At 37.4% G+C, this 19,778-nt stretch overlaps 1 protein-coding gene across 17 annotated transcripts in view; it reads left to right on the top strand.

Annotated features, from left to right (window-relative positions):
• TCF4 (transcription factor 4) overlaps nucleotides 1–19,778 on the top strand; it is a 345,768-nt gene that overhangs the window by 214,928 nt on the left and 111,062 nt on the right. For 11 of the 17 annotated variants that reach the window (XM_059706150.1, XM_059706160.1, XM_059706151.1 and 8 more), the window contains 2 exons: nucleotides 6,535–6,664; nucleotides 7,132–7,181. The exons of 2 other annotated variants lie outside the window; for them this stretch is intronic. In XM_059706150.1, the coding sequence (XP_059562133.1) occupies nucleotides 6,535–6,664; nucleotides 7,132–7,181 (180 nt within the window). Of the gene's footprint in view, nucleotides 1–6,534; nucleotides 6,665–7,131; nucleotides 7,182–19,069; nucleotides 19,112–19,778 lie in introns of those variants that run through there. 4 more of the 17 variants (XM_059706172.1, XM_059706157.1, XM_059706152.1 and 1 more) reach the window with 2 other exon arrangements.

The raw sequence follows: 19,778 nt of genomic DNA, 5'->3' as shown, positions 1-19,778 counted from the left end.
ATATCAGATTGCTTCAAATCTACTTTTATTGTAGGTTGCTGATTGCTTTGGTGTTTTCTTTTAGCTAAATTTCTACCATCTCACTAACAAATGCAATCCTCTTTTTAATATGTAATAGATGACATGGGAATCCAGAGTGGATTTTCAGAAAACACAGAAAAACCTCCTCAGTTTATTGTATACAATAAATAATGTTTGTTTGTTCTTTTTAATTTGAGAGGTAGTCAAATAGGTGTATGCATAAATTTTGCCAACCCTTGGGCAGCTGTAATTTCTATACCAAAATGAATGAGTTTTTATTTGACTATCACTCTGTTATACATTAAGTAATAGTTACCATGGTAACCTTTGTATCACATTATAACGTTTAAATATAAGGTGATGTGTTTACAGGAAAAAACAGTATATTAGAATTTTTAAATATTTGGTGAAATATAATCAGTAATAAAATAGATGCATTTGTAAAATTTCACTTGGATTCTTTGGGAGTTATGCACATTTCCAACCAAAATGATGAAGTGCATTTATTTATTTTTTGTGATGTGATGGGGGAATATTTTTTTAGAATAGCACTTGGTAAATACCACATAACACTTATTAAATACTGGTAATTGGCCTTGCAAGGAGAAAAATAAAATTTGAACCTGTTTGAAGTCATTTATCAGTGGCCAATATAGTAGTAAGAGTTTGAATTTAACATCACATGATTGATAAAATTATATCAAATACATTTTTGTTTTTGTTTTTGCGTACCTAGTTTGGCAATACCTAGTCTGACTAGTTTTGTTCACACGTATAGTTGAATTAGCAGTCATAGTTTGCTTGTGCTTACAAAAGCAAAATTCAATGAGCCCTTGAAGGAATCCTTATGGCTGTTTCAGGAAAATGGCCACTATGCTGAAATTATTGAGACTGATTGTTGGCTAGTTTCTTTATTAAATATGGACTCAAACTAGCCATTTCTTGTTGCCAGTGTAACTCTGGGCAATTAGGTTTATTTAACTAGTTTTTAGGTTTTAGTTTTTATAGTGGCTTTTCGAAATTATTGCCTCAGTGTATACTAACTGACAGTCATTCTCAACTCTTGAGGAACCGTTTACATAATCCTCAGTGGGCTGTAATATGGGACTGTGAGTTGGAGGAACAGGGAAGGAGGGCAGCCATGTGCTGGACACCAGCTCTCCTGGACATGTTACATATGTTGTATAATGTGTTCTGGTGACACTGTGGTAGAGCTTTTATTATTCCCTTTTTACAGAGGAGGAAAGAGGGTTTAGAGCAGTTGCATAACTGACCCCCAGTCATTTTGCTGTGTGTGCTTCTGAGCTTTCTGGGTGATCTTTCTGAATTCAAAACAACCTCTCTCTTTTCTTAGGAGGTTTAGACTCCACTTCTGACTGGTACAGTGTGCACTCCACTTTTACAGTGGAAATAGAGAACATTGACCAAAGGTACTTAAAAGAAAACCTTTGTTAAATGATAATTTTAATAATCTGCATTTCTCCACAGCACAATAACAATCTGTTAAGACCCTGATTATGAAAGTTATCTTATCTTTCTAAGTGTCCCCAGTTCTCCTTTGTTGAAATCAGGCATAGGACAGAAATCAAAATAAACCCAAAAAAGTGCATTCTGGGAACTTCAGGTTCAGGACTAAAGACTGTCCTCAAAACTGGACTGACCTTCAGTTTTGAGCTTTGAAGTTCAAAAGTGGACAGGTGGAAATACTGCCTTCTTCATTGCCCTTTGGTGCAAGATATATTCTATGTTGCAGAGTAAGTGCCAACAGCAGCAAAATTATCGTCCCCTCCTGCTACTGTAGTAAGTCAGCAATGGCCCTTCTGTGGTCAAAATGGCAAATTCAGCAGCAGCTATTCGACAGGGATTTGCAAAAACTTCCCCGTGGCTGTTAGGAATCTTATTCAGCAGTGTCTTTGAAAACCCAATTCTGTGCAGAATTAGCTATGTAGAAATGACCTCAGTTGTGCTTTTTTTTTTTTTTTAAGAGTTTTAAACAAATGTAATTTCTAATTTTTCTCAGTATGAATTTTGCGCTTAGCACTGAAAAGTCTATTAGGTATCTATACATATATCCAGTATTCTTAAATTTAACATGGTTCAGAATTTTCTTTTCATATTAATGTAAAGCCTTCCAAAATTCCTGGCTTTATAGAGTCAGTTCGCCACACAAAGCCACTATACATCACTTAGGTTTGTGATGAAAGAATGGAATTGCAGCTGTGTGAGTATTAGAATACCCAAACATGAATTAGACTCACAAGCATTTGGCAATAGTTCAGAAAATGAGCTTAATCTGGTTTCATCTGAGACTGCTTTTCTCTGTTCTACAACATCCCCCCAAGATGTTGTGTCTGATATCAGATCACAACGTAATGGGAGTGACGCAAAGCCAGAGAAAGCCTAAGAATCCAGGGGCGCACTTGCCTTCCCCAGAGATTTTTTTTCCTTCTATTTCTTTTTTTTTTTCCCCTCTCTCCCAGATTCCAACTCTGAAATTCAAGGTCATTCACCTATTAGATGAATTAATTATAAGCCAGAAAAGCAGCATTCGTTGTACTGTGATCTCACTCATATCTATAATTAAGGGTAAATATAATCTTCCTTTTAAGAAATGTACCACCCACCCAATGCATTTAGTGCTGACTGAAAAGAAATAATAGTTCAGAGCAAGATGATTTTAGTTTAACAAGAAAAAAAGTTGATAATTTAAGCTTGAAGCAGTCAGTTCTATTTTTGATTACCATTCAGTTATAAATCTAATTTGAGATGTATGCTGCTTTTCTGTTACTCAATTTTAATTCATGGTTTGCATTCTTGGTTGCATAAGCCAAGTTCAGTGGTTGATCAAGGATGTTAAAAAGCTTTCCCCAAAAGAAATGGGGGCAGGGTTGAAAATCTGTTAGAAAGACAGTCTGAAACCCAGATCTGATGTTAAACAAACAAAAATTTTAATTGAAAGGGACCCTCACAGAATGCTGTACTTGGCATTGGAGTGGCTATGTTGGGATTGGCCCTCTGCTGAAGAATTGGCTGCAGGGGGTAGGCCCCAAAATATTTAAACCTGATCAACAATATCTGCCTATTTAATACTTTGATTAGAGTATTTTGAGTCTTAAAATTGTTTATCTTTCAATAAAGTAAGGAATGAATAAGGGGAAGAGCTCATCTCATCACATTGCAGACAGTTAAGCAAATGCTAAACCATGGGTTTAAGATTTACAGGTTAGCTTTTTGAGATGCCACATCTTGCTTCCAGTGTTTCCTGGCAGACGTGGGCAGCCTTCTACTGGGACCCAGTGTAACCGCAGAGCATGAGCTTGCACAATGTCAAAACCTAAAACCTCGCTAACCCTATATAAGGCAAAGAGAAATTGACCCATTTAAAAGTAGACTTTACCTTTCAACCTTAACATTTATTAACCATAAATTTGTCTTTACACTACATGTAGGTAAATTCGTATGCAAATGAATTCCTTGTCCATTTTATGCAATACTTAATTTGCCTTATTCAATCAAATTAATTTATCTTTTTAACTTTGTAAACTCAGATTTTTCAGCTGGTGGAAAATTTTTTATCTTTCTTATTGCTACAGTTAAGTGTGTGACGTAAAGGCCAAACAATAGTCAATGGTCATTGTTCATTTCACAAGTATACTCTACAATGAGAACACATATATTTTTATCTTGATTTTCCCTGGTGGCTGAATAGGGCCCCCTTAAGTGTGAGGAAATGCTTATTTTTGTTACATTAGAAGAATGATTCTGTTGTCAAGTGAAAAAGAAAAAGGAACAAACAAGTCTAAAAAGATAGACACAGAAATGTGCTTTGTAAAAAAAGAGATTAGCATGAGCCACTAACTGTTTGTCGGCGCTGCCTGGTTTTAGACTGAGTCACTCTACACAGTTCATGTGGCTGGCTGCACATTCTAGAGTCGGATACATGGTCTATTTACAACTGGCCCGTGAAATGATTTTCTTTTACATTAGCAGCAATAAGGTGAGCCACAGGCTCTTAGCTACCGTCTAGTTATCATTTTATATTTTTCACAGCTCTATTGCGAATGCTGCTAAAATACAGTATTGCAAGTTTCTTTTTTTCTTTTTATGTTGCCTTATTGAATGCATCTACTTTCTTGGGAGTGAAAACCTTTGCCACCAGTACCAACAAAATAAAGCAATAGTTAAGCTTATTAAAAATACAAGCATTTTAAAAAATCTGCTCAGCACTTTTCTGAATATTTTGTATAATTTTAGAAAAATAAACATGAAGAAATGTGATAATCCATGGTTATCAGAAGGGAAGGAGATGGGGGAGGACTCAGAAGGTAAAGGGGATCAAATATATGGTGAAGGAAGGAGACTACACTTCAGGTGTTGAGCACACCATGGTATATGCAGGTGTCTTATTATAAAGTTATTCACCTGAAACTTAAGTGTATATAAGTATATTGTTATTAACCAATGTCATCCAATAAATTTAATTAAAAAGTAAAGTACAAAAATATTATCAATAATGTAGTTTTGAACTCCTATTTCCAATGAAATAAAGACTCATTTGTAGATTTACCAAACTATAAGAGGTTGTGATTTAAATCATCTGCAGATTTATTAATGAAAATTTCAAAGAAAATTTGGATTTGGACTTAAATATAGACTTCGTTAATAAGATTTACCAAGATCAAGATTTTTGATTGAGATTCTAAAAATGTTTAATACCATTCCTAAAATGACAAAGAAATCATTTGATGATATACTGTGGGATTCCTGATTTTGTAGAAAAGTTGATTACAAAAAGCTCTGTATTTTAGTTTGTCATTGCATAGCATTTTGACATCTTAAATTCAGAAGAGACAGTAATTGAGCATGTGAATGCCAGATTTTTATCTGGTATATAATCTGGTTTTTATTGGCTATTTATTCGGTAGATATTAAGATACTTACAGTGAGCTGATTACTCAAAATGCGTTTCCAACCTAAAATCTCACCCTTGAAGTTTTATTTCAAAGTAAGGTTTATTATGTATCCCTTCAAAAAGTCTGAAACTGGAATCAGGCAAAAGCTAGCTTGTCAGTAGCTGATTAGTCCTTTATCTATTACTCATCCAGCACTCACAAATCCCTGGGAATGGATGGGTCTCTTTATGATATTTCGCTATATGGCAGGGGAAAGGGAAGGTTTAAATTTTTGATTTTCCAGCTTATGGGTCATATTTGACCAACTGCTTTCACTAGCAGACATGCCACTTTGTTGAGCTATTTAGGAATCAAAAAGACTGCCTTAATTTAAAACAAGGACCCTTTGTTTTAGTTGGTGACTGCCTTGTGAAATTTTTCAGTTCTCAGCGGGTTAACCAGGGAACAGGGGCAGAGTCATAATTGGCCTATTTAGAGTATTTTGCATGTGAATAGTGTGTTAGTGAAGCATCCCTAAGTCTGTTGTGAGTGACATGGTGATTAGAATTTAGATTAGGGAAAACACATTCTGTACTTTATCAAGGACAGTAATTAGTTCAGTCAGTAAAAGTTGATTACAAGTAACGATAAAGTTAGATTTTTAGTACTTAATTTTAAAATTTCTTTATTAAATAGTAAATTTGTTCTTAATATAAATGGTAGTATCTACACTTGTTTTCTTTCACATCAGAATAATTAAAAGAACAATGTGTTCAATGCAGAGCTTAATCAGACGATTTATATGTTATGGGTAAGTTTCTATGTAGTTTTTAGAAAATGTGATATTATATAATCTTTCATATGTCATCATTTTCGAAGGTTTAGTAATTTGCCACACTGTGATAAGTTAATGATATTTGTGAAAGTTTTCTCCTGTTCAGGTAAATGTTTAATCTGTGGGGATGTGTTTCAACCTCCGATAGTCCTCAAGAGGGCACCTAACGTTCTTTAATCTGTTCCTGTTCGCGTAGAAAGCCTCCTGTTCCTATGATTTTGGGAGTTAATGTGAGGATTTGAATTTCCACCCGGATCGTTGGCATTTTCTTTTCTGTGGGTGCTGCGTAAGTCTGTGGAGGATCGTGCTGTGCCGAGGCAGAGGCAAGGTTCTCAGTGGACTTAGCATCTATCTCCACTCACCCCCAACGTGAGCAGCCAGGGAGTTGTGTGCGTTCGGAAAATCAGATGCTGCTTGGTTCTTGTTAAGGAAGGGCATGAATAGTTCCCAGATGTGAGCTTAAGTAGAGATAAAGAAAACATTAGTCTTACATAAGTGCCCTTTTCTTTTAAATCAAAATGTTAGTCCTCTTAAAAGATTAAAATACTGCTTAGGAGGGAATCACCTTCTACCTTCCTTTCCAAAGTAGGAATTAAAAATTCACCGACTCTGTGCTAGCTTCTTAGACTGCTTTCTTTCCCTTTTTGTGTTGGTGGGTTTTAATTGTTTCAGCTTAGCAGATGCTGTTTTCTTTATTGCATTGGTTTAAGTACTAACAATCAGTTGGGGGGTGGTGAATGTGAAAAATTAACCTTATTTGCTTGTTTTCCCTTTTTAACCTTTCAGCAGAGTCTCCTTGGAGGTGACATGGATATGGGCAATCCAGGAACCCTTTCGCCCACCAAACCTGGTTCCCAGTACTATCAGTATTCTAGCAATAACCCCCGAAGGAGGCCTCTTCACAGTAGTGCCATGGGTAAGGTATTCCTCTGTTTGAATGCCTGAGTGATTCGTCGTAGTCTCTTTTTTCTTTCTTTTTTAATACCACTCTCTCATCCTATCCCCCCAAAAAGAAAAAAATCATGAAATTTTGCTCAATTGTCAGACTCATGATTCCCCCTCAGTAGTGCATTGGGTGGGGTATGTTAACACCCTGTAGTAGAGGAAGAGCTATTATGGTGAGCGCTTATTTCTTATGTTCTCTTCGCGGCCCATATGAGAAACATTTTAAACAATCAGAGTATTTAAAAGTTGAATATGTGCACCTTTATGAAAAAGACAGAATTTGATTTCTGCCAGGATAAAAGGTGGTCATGGTAGCAATGTTTTGCTAAGGTAACGATTTAAGAAAATCTGGTCTAATCTAAAGGCTTCGTGGTTTAAGCTGCTTTAGTTAGGAAACTGGGCCTGCGGGGAGCTCACAGCCTCTTCATTTCCTTTCAGAGGTACAGACAAAGAAAGTTCGGAAAGTTCCTCCAGGTTTGCCATCTTCAGTAAGTACTGTTGGTTTCTGCTTTGAATATTGTTCATTTCATTCTGTTTTGTGAGATGAGAGGGCAACAGGAGGAAATGAGGTTCCATGCACCAGAGCTGCAAGGTTATCTAGAATGTGGATGAGGAAGGAATGCCCTGCACGTGCAGCCACCAGACCCATGTTGGAGTGATTAATGGCATGTTCTGCAAGACTGGGTGGTTGTGTGGGTATTCAGCAGGCGAAGCTCTGAAGGCAGCCTTGAAAAGGTGCCTGAAGGTCCAGGAGTTTTACCTGTGCAGAGCTTTCAAGAGAATGAGTATTAGTTTCATGTGTTGGTTAAATTCTTTGTCAGTATTATGATGATTTATGGATTTGCATGCGAAAGGAGATTTGTGGAGAGGATTTAGAAAAAATTTACATGGTTTTCAGCCCAGGGTGCAGAGAGAATGTCTCTATTTTCTAAAGAGGTTACTGAATAAGACTGCAAAGGTAGCTGCTTCGGTAGCCATTTGTGTCTGGAACACCAGGTGACAGCAAGAAGAATCCAGCTGTAACCAAAAGCATTCTGGGTCTTTCTCATAGCGAGCTAAATGCAGGAGTGGCTGAGATCCCTCTAGTCCCCAGCAGAGCAAACAGTGGTTGTGATCACAAAGAAATATGTGATAGCTTATTTTCATTTCTTACATATATTTTCAGATTCGAGGTCCTTCTTTTTTTAATTTAAAACTGGTCTATTTCTAATAATTTCCTCTTCACATAGAATACAAATATGAGTTCTTCTCTTCTTTTTTCTCCTTCCTTTCTATCCCCCCTCCCAATTCTTCTTTCCTTTCCATGAGATAGATATTATAATTTAAATCATTGTTCTGTAGGACACTAGTATTCTTTGAAAAGAATGATAAAGGGCCTATTACAAGTTCTCACATTCTAAAATAAATTATATTTATATTTCTGAAAATATATTACTAAGCAATTCTTGCATATTTATTTTATTTTTTAAAAAATAGAAGAATAATAGTTTTTGCAAATGCATTGTTAGATTAACCCAAACACCTGTGTATTCGACTTGATTTCAGTTCAGTTCATCTAAAAAAGTTATTAAGTGAATATATCAGAATAACTCTTATGGGGGGGGGAGCAAATTTTGTATGCTCATTATCATAGACCTGGCCATGTTGAAGAGGTGTCACAAAAGTATCCATAAACATAGAAAAATATTGTGTAAATAAAACTGCCAATACGTATGGAATAGTCACTTTGGACTATCAATAAGTCGCTTAAAATGTCCTGAGTGTTTATTCTTTGATTTTTCTATGTTGTAGTGAAATTGACTAATATCCCCTTAGGTTTTTATAAGCATATTTTAAGCTTGAAGTTTGTGGTGGATTTAATGTAGATGAAACTTTAGCTCTTAATAGCTTTTATGAAAACTTGAAATGATATAGTCCTCACAGCTGTTTACATTTTAAACATGCCTGAACCTAATATGGACAGCATTAAGTACAATAAGTGAACCTTTGAATGTTCTGAAACGATAGAAGAGCTCTGTGGTATAAAAGCCAAGCAAAACTTAAAGCAATAATGCCCTATTTATGCCTCATATTCAAATACATTTAGGTGTTTGTTTTTTTCCCCAACGCTAAAATAATGCAGAAATCTGCAGTTTCGAAGGGGTGCTTTGGTGTGGCATTAGAAATTATCTATCTGCTTATTCATTGTTAACAATTTCTCATAATTCATTGTATATTTTTAAGTATTTCCCTGGAGGGAACTGGCCACTATAGAAAATTGTCTTAATAGCAAATTTTTCTTTGCTATTAAGACAATTTATGTGTTGCTGATATGTTAACAAATATTAAAGTATATTTTCCTTCTGGATAGATCTGGAATTGGAAATTTAGTTTGCATTATTTAATTTTGGGGTTTTGATGATCAGTTTAGGAATTACTATTGATAGAAAGTGTATCTTGGCTACACGTTTTAATGGTCCTTGTAGAACATCTTGGTAAATAGGGTACCTTTTTTGAAAGACAAGGAGGGAAATTCTGTTGAAATGGAAATTTTACCCTTTTGTGTGTGTTTACTTTGTGTTTTATTCAAGAAGAATAAGATACCTTGGTTGATTTTTGGGATCCAATAATCTATTTATTGTCATTACTTTAAAAATAATCTAGCTCTGTTTAAATAGCAGTGTAACTTAGTTTATATTAGCTTTGTTGTATGTATTGATTATATGCGTTACCATCACACAAAATGTATATTTTATTTTGACCCCAAGAGATGGTCTGTAGTAGACACTGTAACACTTTTGCCCCAGTAGATCTATATTTATGTATTTTTAGATCTCTGCTATGTTTAATTCTTTTTTTTAAGCTCAGATACACTTATGAATATTTATTTGATAAGAGACACCTCTAAAACTTCAATATATATGAATATTTTTATAACAATTAACAAAAATTACGGTTAATAAAAGGTTCCCTTTGGAATGGTTATGACTAGATAAAGACATTTATGTTTTCTTTCATACATATTTACCATGATAAATAGTAATAAATCTGTCACAATCTGTTGTGTCAACTCCACTTGTTTTTGTTTTTTGTTGTTTTGTTTTGTTTTTTCAAAATGGGACCTTTCTCTTCCTTAACATAAAACAAAGAAAATTGAAACTGTGACATCTGTAATCAGATGTTATTGATGACATGACTGTGGGGCAGAGTCTGGACTTCTCTGGTGGCCATTAGGCTGGGTCTTGTAGGAAATGAAGAGAGGGAGGGGCTTGCCTAACCCTGTTTTTGAAAATACTGCAGCATCTGTGGGAGAGAAAAACGCACGCCTGGCCCAGCATCATGCCATGCACCTGGCAGGTCCTTAAACGTGTGTCTGTGCCCTGTGCCGCTTCTAGAGCCGCAGGTCACTGAGGAAGCTGGGCCGGGGAGGGGCGAAGGCCACGCTGCAGGGCCTTGGCACAGGCGCAGTGGGGAGGAAGTCCTTCCCCCTGGAGAACAGGCCTGCAGTAGGGCGAGGGGGATGTTGTGTTTAAAGGAAAGGCCCTGTGAACTGACAGCTCTAATGGCCCAGAGCCCTGCTTAGCACGCAGAACATTGTCATGTTCTCTGTTCAGGTTCTACTATGTGCTCCTCTCAGTCCCATCCCAGTCCCTGGTAGCCCTTACCTGGCGGTGAGACCTTGGTCAGAAAGCTCCTTTTGTTGGTGCCAGTTCGTTTCTCTGAGCTAATTTCTAGACTCTACTTGTGAAGTTCTTACTTGTTTGATTTCCACATCTTGGTTTTCTTTTTAAAAACATTTACCATCTTAGTATTTTTCAACTTTACTGCTCTCTTCAGCAGTTGTCTTACCCTTCGTATAACCTAATAACATACACACTAAATCATGAATTTATGCAGAAAAATCTACCACTTTAAATCACATTTTTGGAAAAATGATCCACGATTCTTAGATGTTAATACAGGAGCATTAACATCTAGAAAGCAACACATTTGCATATTGTACAGTTTTAAAATATTTTTTCCAAACACAAAGATATGCATCTCCTTTCAGATACATTCTTGTGCCCATCAGTATGTAAATACATAAGGCTTTACTCTTATCATGTAGAATGTTTCAAAACAAGCTACATTTTACCAGAAACTATTAATAACTATAATCATTTCACTTTAAACATTGGTAGAATCTATCTTCATTTCTAGTCGTTTTGAATTCACTGTCACTCTCCGCTGAAATCCCTAGAACCTCAGAGTTCTCTGGAAATAAGTTTTATCCTTAGAAATAGTTTATGGTCTCGTATATCACTAAGTGATCCTTTATTCACACTGTACTTCTCAGTAAAGACTGTTTTCTGTGTTGAATTGCACTTTTAGTTTTGGTATTATTGTTTGTGAGTTTGTTTTTTTATTTGAAATTTAAGAGGATCTGCCATTGTATTAAGTTGTCAGAGATCATTTTGGACACACTGATTTTAAGGAAGACAATCTCTATTATCATAAATATTCTAAAATAGAATTTAGAACCTTCAGGAAAATGTGAGACATAAGTTAATCATTATATGGATTTGAAAAATACAATTCAGTGTTTAGCAATTTTCATAAGGAAAAATTCTAAATAAAATAAAATCTTAAAGTTCTGATGAGGCTTTCTTTTATAGAAGAGATTACTGGGAAATCACAAAAAGGTGGATAATGCTGATGACATTAATTATTTTGTGTGTTTTCCATTATATTAAAAACCCTTCATCTTTGAAGGTTTCAAACATGATCTTGAGTTCATACCTGAAGTTATTTTCAGAAAAAAACTTTTCTCAAATGCATGAAGAAATCACAATTTAAAAGAGAAGTTGGTAAATTGTGTTTTTTTTTCATATTAGAGTTCCAGAAATCCTATATGATCAAAAAATTCAGTGCTTAAAATGCATCATTTCCCCCATCACTTTTGAAACTGATCATGAGGAAATCACAATGATGCTTTATCGTGTCATCCAACTTGTAACTTCAGTGACAAGACAACTTTTGTTAAAATAAAATTTATATTAAGTTTAAAATGATCTGTCAGCCACCTGGGCTCTGTCTTGACTAGGAAGGTCTAGAAGTAGCCAGCCAATTGTGTGATGAGATATAAAAGGAGGAGCCTCTTCAAGGGCCATTCCTGGAGAGGGAGGTACTTTGTGAAAACATATCACTGTAGGAATTTACATTGAAATGTTAGGATAAGTCACAGTATTCCAACTTTAAACATAGTATGACCATTTTTCAATTAAAGATACTGGAGCATGAAGTTTGGATATTAAGCTTGTGTTTACTAATTATGGGAGTGTACAGGTGGGTGAAGGGTAATGCAATTAAATCATCCCAAATAGGGGAAACATATTATTCACACAATTTATATAGAATGTGACACTGGGAAATACCTTGAGATTTGACAGATATTCACCACAGATTATTCCTGATTTTGTGCAGTTAATACTGGATTCAGTAAATCAAAAGCTTCAAAAATTCAGCACATTCATTGTTTCTTGGAAAACCAATCATATTCTCGCTATTGCAGTTAGAGGTCACGCTTTTTACGAATGGCTGGCTATGAAACAAATATAGGAGAATCTATATTTAAGTTTCTATTCTATATTTAAGAATCTATATTTAAATTTCACTGAATTCTTAAACCCATTGAGGGTTCTTATTGCATTAAGACTATTTCAAAAGCATACAAGACTTAGGCAAATATACAACATATATACCATTAGGCATTCCAGTCCTTCAGGAGTTTGCTACAATTTTCTACATTTTTGTCTAGAATTTTGGAATAATAGCATTTAGTGTAAAACTAGAATCATTTGTTGAGAAAGGAGAAATACATGTCTGGGGACTCCTATTTTGGATCTTACTTTATCATGTTCATTGAACAGTCTATTTGGTGTGAAGTTATAGACTCCATTGGAGTGGTGTTTAATTATTAAGAAATCTAAGAAGCCGCTGCAAGGCTGCTGTACCTAGGTCGAGAATTGAAACAGATCTTGCATATGTTTTGAGATTATAAAAAGTTATTCTGGATCTGTGAATTTATTTTATGCTTGTGGAATAATATAGATGGTTGGCTTAATATTCAGTTGACTACCACTTTTGTGAACTTTTAGTATTTCATGTATTAAAGCATTTGTTTTCTTTTCTAACATAGAGATTTTTTCCCTCATCATTGATAATTGCTGCATTTCCAAGGTGTGTATCCTGGTTTCAAACATTTAAGTTTTTGTTTGAAAAGAATAAATCAAAGTTAAATAGCATTGGGAAGACTAAATAAGATTCTCTCGAAATAGATACCAATAACCCTAAAAGGAATGAAGGGTCTCTTCAAAAGTAGCAAAGTTGTATTTCCTTGAAGCAGATGAAATTGTCAGGCTGTTGACAGACACTTGCTTTTGTTATTGTTGTTTTTTTAAAAAAATAAATTTCACTGAATTCTTAGACTGAGCATAATGTTGCATTTCAAAGCAATAGCGTGAGATTCTCAGCCTTGATCTCAAGCTTCCCAAGCTGTGTTTGTGTACGCGAGTGTGGGTGCTCATTTTAGAGGAGAGAGCTTTTATAAAATGCAGTGCAAAATGTGTGGTTTTAAATGCTCGATTATTTTATCTCAAAGCAGCAGCATGCGAACGATTCCCCTTTTTAAAGTTGCAGCTGCTGCAGAGGTGCGGGCTGGTTAGGACTTTTTGGCTTTGCTTGAGCTTATGCGCCCTCTTCAGAGCGATGATGGTAGTGCAGAAGATTCGGCGATTTGCAGAATTTCAGGGTGGAAAATAGGATTTAAGTTTTGGTGAGAACTGTATATTCAGTTCTGAAAGAATGGCAAATTAGATTTGGAAAAGGACATTTTAATAATTATATTTCAGTGTTTTATTGACACCCCCTATTGTCTCTCTACTCTAACTTTTTCATCTGAGAAATTAATTAATCATAAATCTGCTACTAGGGTTGAAACTTGATAGGTAAGCGATTACTTGTAGAGTAATCAGAAGAGGGTCTGTGTGTATATTAAGTTTCACTACATTTATTTTGAGTATTTGGTGGAACAGAAGACTGGGGACATTTTTTTCTGAAATCCTCTTCATAGCAAGTTGCAAAGAAAAATTCGTGTTCTGTTGCTAGAATTTAGTTGTGTTCGCAATGACAGTAATTCAAAGGCATTTCCTTTGTGAAGCATGGACTCCTATTAGAAAGACTTATATTTTCTCAGAAAAGCGACCCTTGTGGTACATTCCCCACACATCCATATAAAAACTGTCACCACTTACAGTTGCCATTTTAGAAAAATGCTGTTTTGAGACAATTATTTTGATATTATCTGAGAATTTGTGCCTAACTGTCTAGAGCAGCCTCCTCCCTCCCAACCCACATCATCCTAAATATGCCTCCTGGATTATACTTATAATAATATTGTAATGGCTTCATTCTACCGATTGGCACAGTATATCATTATATCATTAGCTGCTATGAGAAAGCAGTTTCAAGTAGGTGTCTGATTTCTTAGCGTTAATGTTTTCAAGTAACCCTGTTTGGGGAATTCGGTTGTTTCACAGGTGCTCAGGTGTATTAACCCAAGGTACAATAATGTTTTCTGGCTTGCTTATTATAAAATGAACTTGAAGCACAAAATAATTCAGTAATAAATAGAGTATAAAAACTGGGGCTTTATCTTCATAAGAAAGTCTAATAACTGAGATGTTAGCAGATGGGCTAAAAATAGAATTTGTGAAGGATGCACACTCCTTCTCATTACTACCGAAGCTGAGATTTTAAAAGAATGCTCATGGCCTAGTGATTACAATTTGCTCAATCAATTTGGATTTTTAAAGTCATTAAACTAAATAGAAAATAAACCTATTTCTGTAACTAATGTACTATTTGAATGTATTATTATGTAATAAAAAGGTACACATTCTGCCATTTAATACTAAGACATATGCTTCATGAGTGAAATTTTATCACCAAAGCCTATGGGTTCTCATATAGTGCCTTCATATGAAGTTCATGTTTAGATGTATACAAGACATTGCCACATATAATCTATAGCTGAATTGGTAGTGGTAGGCAAAAGAAAAGAGAATTAAGCATATTTATTATGGACATATATAGTTGGAATTACAAAAATCAAACCCCAATAGATAATTCTTTTACTTATAAAACAAAATAATGCTACTTTTGTTTTCTCTTTAATAAATTACATCAGCATCTAGCTATTAAGTGGAACCCTAAAATAAGCTGGGAGCACCCAGCGGGAAAAGCATTTTCAGAAGTTTTCATTCATTCATTCATTCATTCATTCATCTCTTTCTTCAAAGATACTCATTCCAAGTATATTGTTCAACTAAAATAAAATCTAGACATACCATCTATTTGAATATTTCTTTCTCTCCCCCGTGCGCCCTTCATTTAAATTGTAAAGCTTCAAACCAAGATTCTTCATGTTTAAGGGAATCCCCAGTGCTGTCTCACATCCCACTTTGGGGAATGGCCTTATCATTTTCAAAAGCATACAGTCTGGCCTTTGGAGACGGTTGTACAATCAAAATAAAATAACCCTTAGTGTACCACAAGTACTTTTTGTCCTTTAGGTTTATTATGTATCCATCTTAAAGAAGGTAAGGGTCTTATTATATATACATCTTTTTTTGTCTCATAGAAGCTAAACTCATTGCATTATGCACATTACTTTGAAATATATTTCCAATGAGTAAATATAGCAATAAAAGTGGTATAGTAGGGTAGAAATAAAAAGCTCTTCCTAATTTCATGTGTAATACCCTCTATTTACCCAGTGGCCTTGGTAAGATCACACACCTATTTCATGGTCTACAATATACATATAAATGGTGTCTGTTTAATGAGATTATATTGGTATACTAATAACACACCCTTAACATAGTGTTTACTCTGTGCCAAACATAAACACTTTGCATCTATTTGAAATCATTTAATCCTACAAAAATTCTGTGAAATGGGTACTACTATTTATTCATGGCTAAGGATATGGAAACTCAGAATACATTAAATACTCGGAAGTTTCATCTCACTGTAGAATGAGTGTCAGTACCCCCAGTGTCAGTGCACTAGTGATAAAGCACAACTTCCACCCACTAGGCAGATCTGTTAGAAAGACCAGACAGCCCAGGATAGCATTTCTGTAACGGAGACAGAATGGCCCAGTGCTTACCATGGAATCTGATCAGCTGGGGTTTTTAATGGTGGTTAGCATAGTCCTGTCACATTGTAATATCTAAGACATGGTAACAGCCGATGATAGTGATGACAAACACTGCCAATGTTAACATTAGCAACAAGGTAACTCCTGCCTTCTGGCACTGGTGAAGAATTCAGCAGATAGTTTACCAGAGTAGTTGGCAGGGCAGAAACTAGAGCAGGGTCTCAGCTGGCATGCAGAAGAATCCTGCCTCCCGAAGGTCACTTGGTGCTTCTGAAATTATAAAATACTAGAGGCGCCCTAACCAGTTTGGGTCAGCGGATAGAGCGTCGGCCTGTGAACTGAAAGGTCCCAGGTTTGATTCCCGTCAAGGGCATGTACCTTGGTTGCAGGCACATCCCCAGTAGGGGGTGTGCAGGAGGCAGCTGATCGATGTTTCTCTCTCATTTATGTTTCTAACTCTCTATCCCTCTCCCTTCCTCTCTGTAAAAAATCAATAAAATATATTTTAATAAATAAAACTAAATTAAATACTAGAGGCCTGATGCACGAAATTCAGGTAAGGACGTTGGCCCCGGCTCCCGCCTGCCGCTGCCACGGCCTGGGCCTCTGCCGTCTCTTGTCACAGCCTCTGCCACAGCCCCCACCAGCTGCAGCTTTGTCTGGAAGGAAGGACCTTGGGAAGGACGTCTGGTCTAATTAGCATATTGCCCTTTTATTATTATAGATTGCAAGTGCTTTGTGTATCTCCTTGTCCTTATAATAGTGTCTCTGTCAGGCCAAGGCACCCAGTCAGCCCTTTTCGATGTTAGACGGCTCGCTCCACCAAGTTTGTGCTGAAGTGCGGACTTCATCTTTTTTCCTCTGAGTGGGACCTCAGTCCAAGATGACCAAGCTCCTCACAGTGATTCCCTCTGCCAGCAGCTGCGTTATGCCTCCATCAGCCCTGCCTCTGAGTGATGGGAGATGCTGCTGCTTCTTTCACGTTCTGTCAGTGTTTTTCTGTAATTGGCCGGAGCTGGGTCCTGGGAGTGACGCGTGCTTCCCCTTAGGTAGGCCTGGCTCCGGTGCCCTTGGTGAGGGAACGTGAGGCCTGGGGTTTTCATTCATCTGGCAAGATGAAGATGAGTTGACCCGGTGGGTGCGTGTGGCAGTTCGTTTCTCTTACCCAGTCAGAGTTTGATTTGTTTAGGACTGTTTAGGTGAATTTCTAACATTAAACAGGACTATTTATACAGATGTTTTAAGGGTAAAGTCGAAGACTTGCTGGATCCTGGCCTTTGCCGCATTGTAATGTGTTTTTTCTCAGTGCCATGGCTGAAATCATAAAAGTATTTTTGCTCGTCAGCTGTGGGAAACTTAAAACAATTTTTTATAGGGGCTGATTACTTCACTCTTGCAGTTAAGCGGGGAAGAGAACATCTGGAGAAGAGGGTCGGGGAGAAAGAGCATGGTCTCTACATTCTACCACGGATGTTTTCCCCAGCCAGTCTTAATTCACAGAAAAACGAGGCGCCGCGTCGGGTTCCTGGGGAAAGGCCCTTTTGGGCCGGACATTTCCCTCATGTCCCTGAGCAGGAGCCAAGCGTCGATGCACAGACAGACTCTTCCCCTGGGATGCCGGTGAGATCAGAGGGAACCACCCTGCTCTGTTGTCATTGCCACCTTGTGGATTACAAAGGAGATCGGTTTTCTTCAAACTCCCACTGAAATGTGGCTTTTTGTGGCAAGTGGCCTCTGGCCGTGGATTGTGCTCCTCACCGAGAGGATCCTCGTTTGTTCAGCAACACCTCACTTCTCCCCTCGCAGTTCACTCACAATTCTGATGAGAGTGTTTTTTCAGGAAACACACATTTCACTTTTTGACCTAGGAGCATCTGTTAGAATTTTTTTAATACTACTTTGGCATTCTGAAAGTGTTAATGTCTTTCATATCTGTTTAATGCTATTTAGGGATATTTATGATCACCTCTTGGTTACTCGGGGTAAAGCGTGTCGCAATTTTTTTTAAACAGACAGGAAAGCATTCACATGAGGAAACAGATTGCTTTAAACATGTGCTTCCTGCGACAGTAAAAAGAACAAATTAGATTTAACACTGTGTAATGAATGCACAAATGTGTACGTTGAAGCTTTTTAAAAGCTTTATGTTCAGTTCTGGTCACTACAAAAATGGAGTCATCTGTAAAACAGAAAGATGCTCAGGTCCCTGAAATGCCCAGAAATGCAGATCTGCCCCTGATGAGGCCTCACTGGAATCGGGAAAAGCGGGATATGTTCATGTTGGAGAGAAAGAGGCCCTGGCAGGCGGCACCCAGGTTCAACCTGGTTAGAGTTGGATTCTGTGCCTCAGCAAGAAAATCAGAATGTGACGGACAGGGGGGGGGGAAGGGTTTATTCCCACCCCCTCCCTCTCTGAGGGTCAAGGAAAAAAAAATCCATTCTTCTCAACCCCAAATAGTCCCCTTTCTTTCATGAAAGAAAAATAAGAAAACCTGCTGTTTACTGACTAGTGCCTACTAAGATTTAATTACATAAGAAAAAGACTCCTTTTCTTATTTCTGTGCGCCAGTCCGTGCTCAGGTGTGCCGGCTGGCAGGGCGAGACTGGAACCTGAGGTGTATTTCTGGCTCGCCAGCCTGGGGAGTCGGGAGGCATGGATCCTCTCCCCAGAAGAGGCCCGCTCGCCATTCCTGCTGGGTCCTGAGCGTGGGGGGTTTCCCCTCCCCTGTGCTTTCAAAGCTAAGGATTTGCCGCACACTCACCATCTTTCTGGCCAAGCAAGGCCAGGACAGTGTCCCTCAGGGGGGAGCAATCGTTTGGGGACATCTGACTCTCTTCTGTCACATACTGAGGTACTAATATCAAAACAGACTGCTTGTCACCGCACGCTGGGGCAGTGCTTTTTTTGGCTGCTGTGGCTGAAATGAAATGGGCAAGCTGTAGTCCACTTGGCATCAGGAGGGGCTAAGGGAGGCTGGGAGATCGGAGTCAGACTGTGAATGCCAGTCACAGCCAATGGTTAACTTCCTTTTTGTGTGTCACTTGGCAGCGATGAGGCTGCTGGTGATTTTTTTTTTTAACGTGGGTGAGAGTTCAGAGCCCTGAGAAGAGCCGTAGACGCTGTTATTGTGCTTCCTCATTCAGTTGACTTGTGTTGATTTCTTGAGGCCACTACAGCTGTTCCAAGTGCCAGCTTCAGGAGCTGTACACATGGCCATCGGACTTCGGATGAGAAAGGTAATCAGATGACAGGTGATCCACATCAAATCTTGCTGCTGGTCACGAAAAAGTCAGAGGGAAATCTGATTCTTGCAAAGGCAATAGAGCCAAAGGGTAATGTATGCACGTGAATGGGTACTCCCGTGTAAGCAGGCACCAGAAGATATTTATAAATTATCCCGACTGTACATCCCTCCTCTTCCCATCACAGATTCAAATCAGTTTTGGACTGTCTGGAAAATGCAGGGCTAAAATAGCCAGATTGAACTCGGATGAAATTACCTTCTGCTTTTTGGGGTGGTTGTTGCTCTTGGGTTAGTCACATTATTTTATTTGAAGATTCATTTGGAAGACAGTTTGGGAGAATTTTTAGTCTCTATCAAGATTTCCCTCCCATTCCTCTGTTTGCAAAGAGCTTTCCCCAAAGGCAAAAAGAGCGAGTTGCCATCTTGAGGAATGAATTGTATGTTTTGTGAACACCAAATGGTCTCCAAGTCACCCTAGAATTTTCAATATATCTAGTTCCTTTTAAATACTATTTATTCCCCTAACCATTTGCCCAGGATATCAGTAGGATGACCAACTTTTGACAACCCTAAAAGCAGGGAAGGAAGCTTAGAAATAGAATACCATTTGTCTGGTAATTAGAGTGTATCTCTTAAGAGTTCGAGAGAATGCTGATTAA

This window comes from Myotis daubentonii, chromosome 8, assembly GCF_963259705.1.
Source record: "Myotis daubentonii chromosome 8, mMyoDau2.1, whole genome shotgun sequence".
Classification (NCBI taxonomy): domain Eukaryota; kingdom Metazoa; phylum Chordata; class Mammalia; order Chiroptera; family Vespertilionidae; genus Myotis; species Myotis daubentonii.
This window is presented reverse-complemented; position numbering and strand designations above follow the sequence as displayed.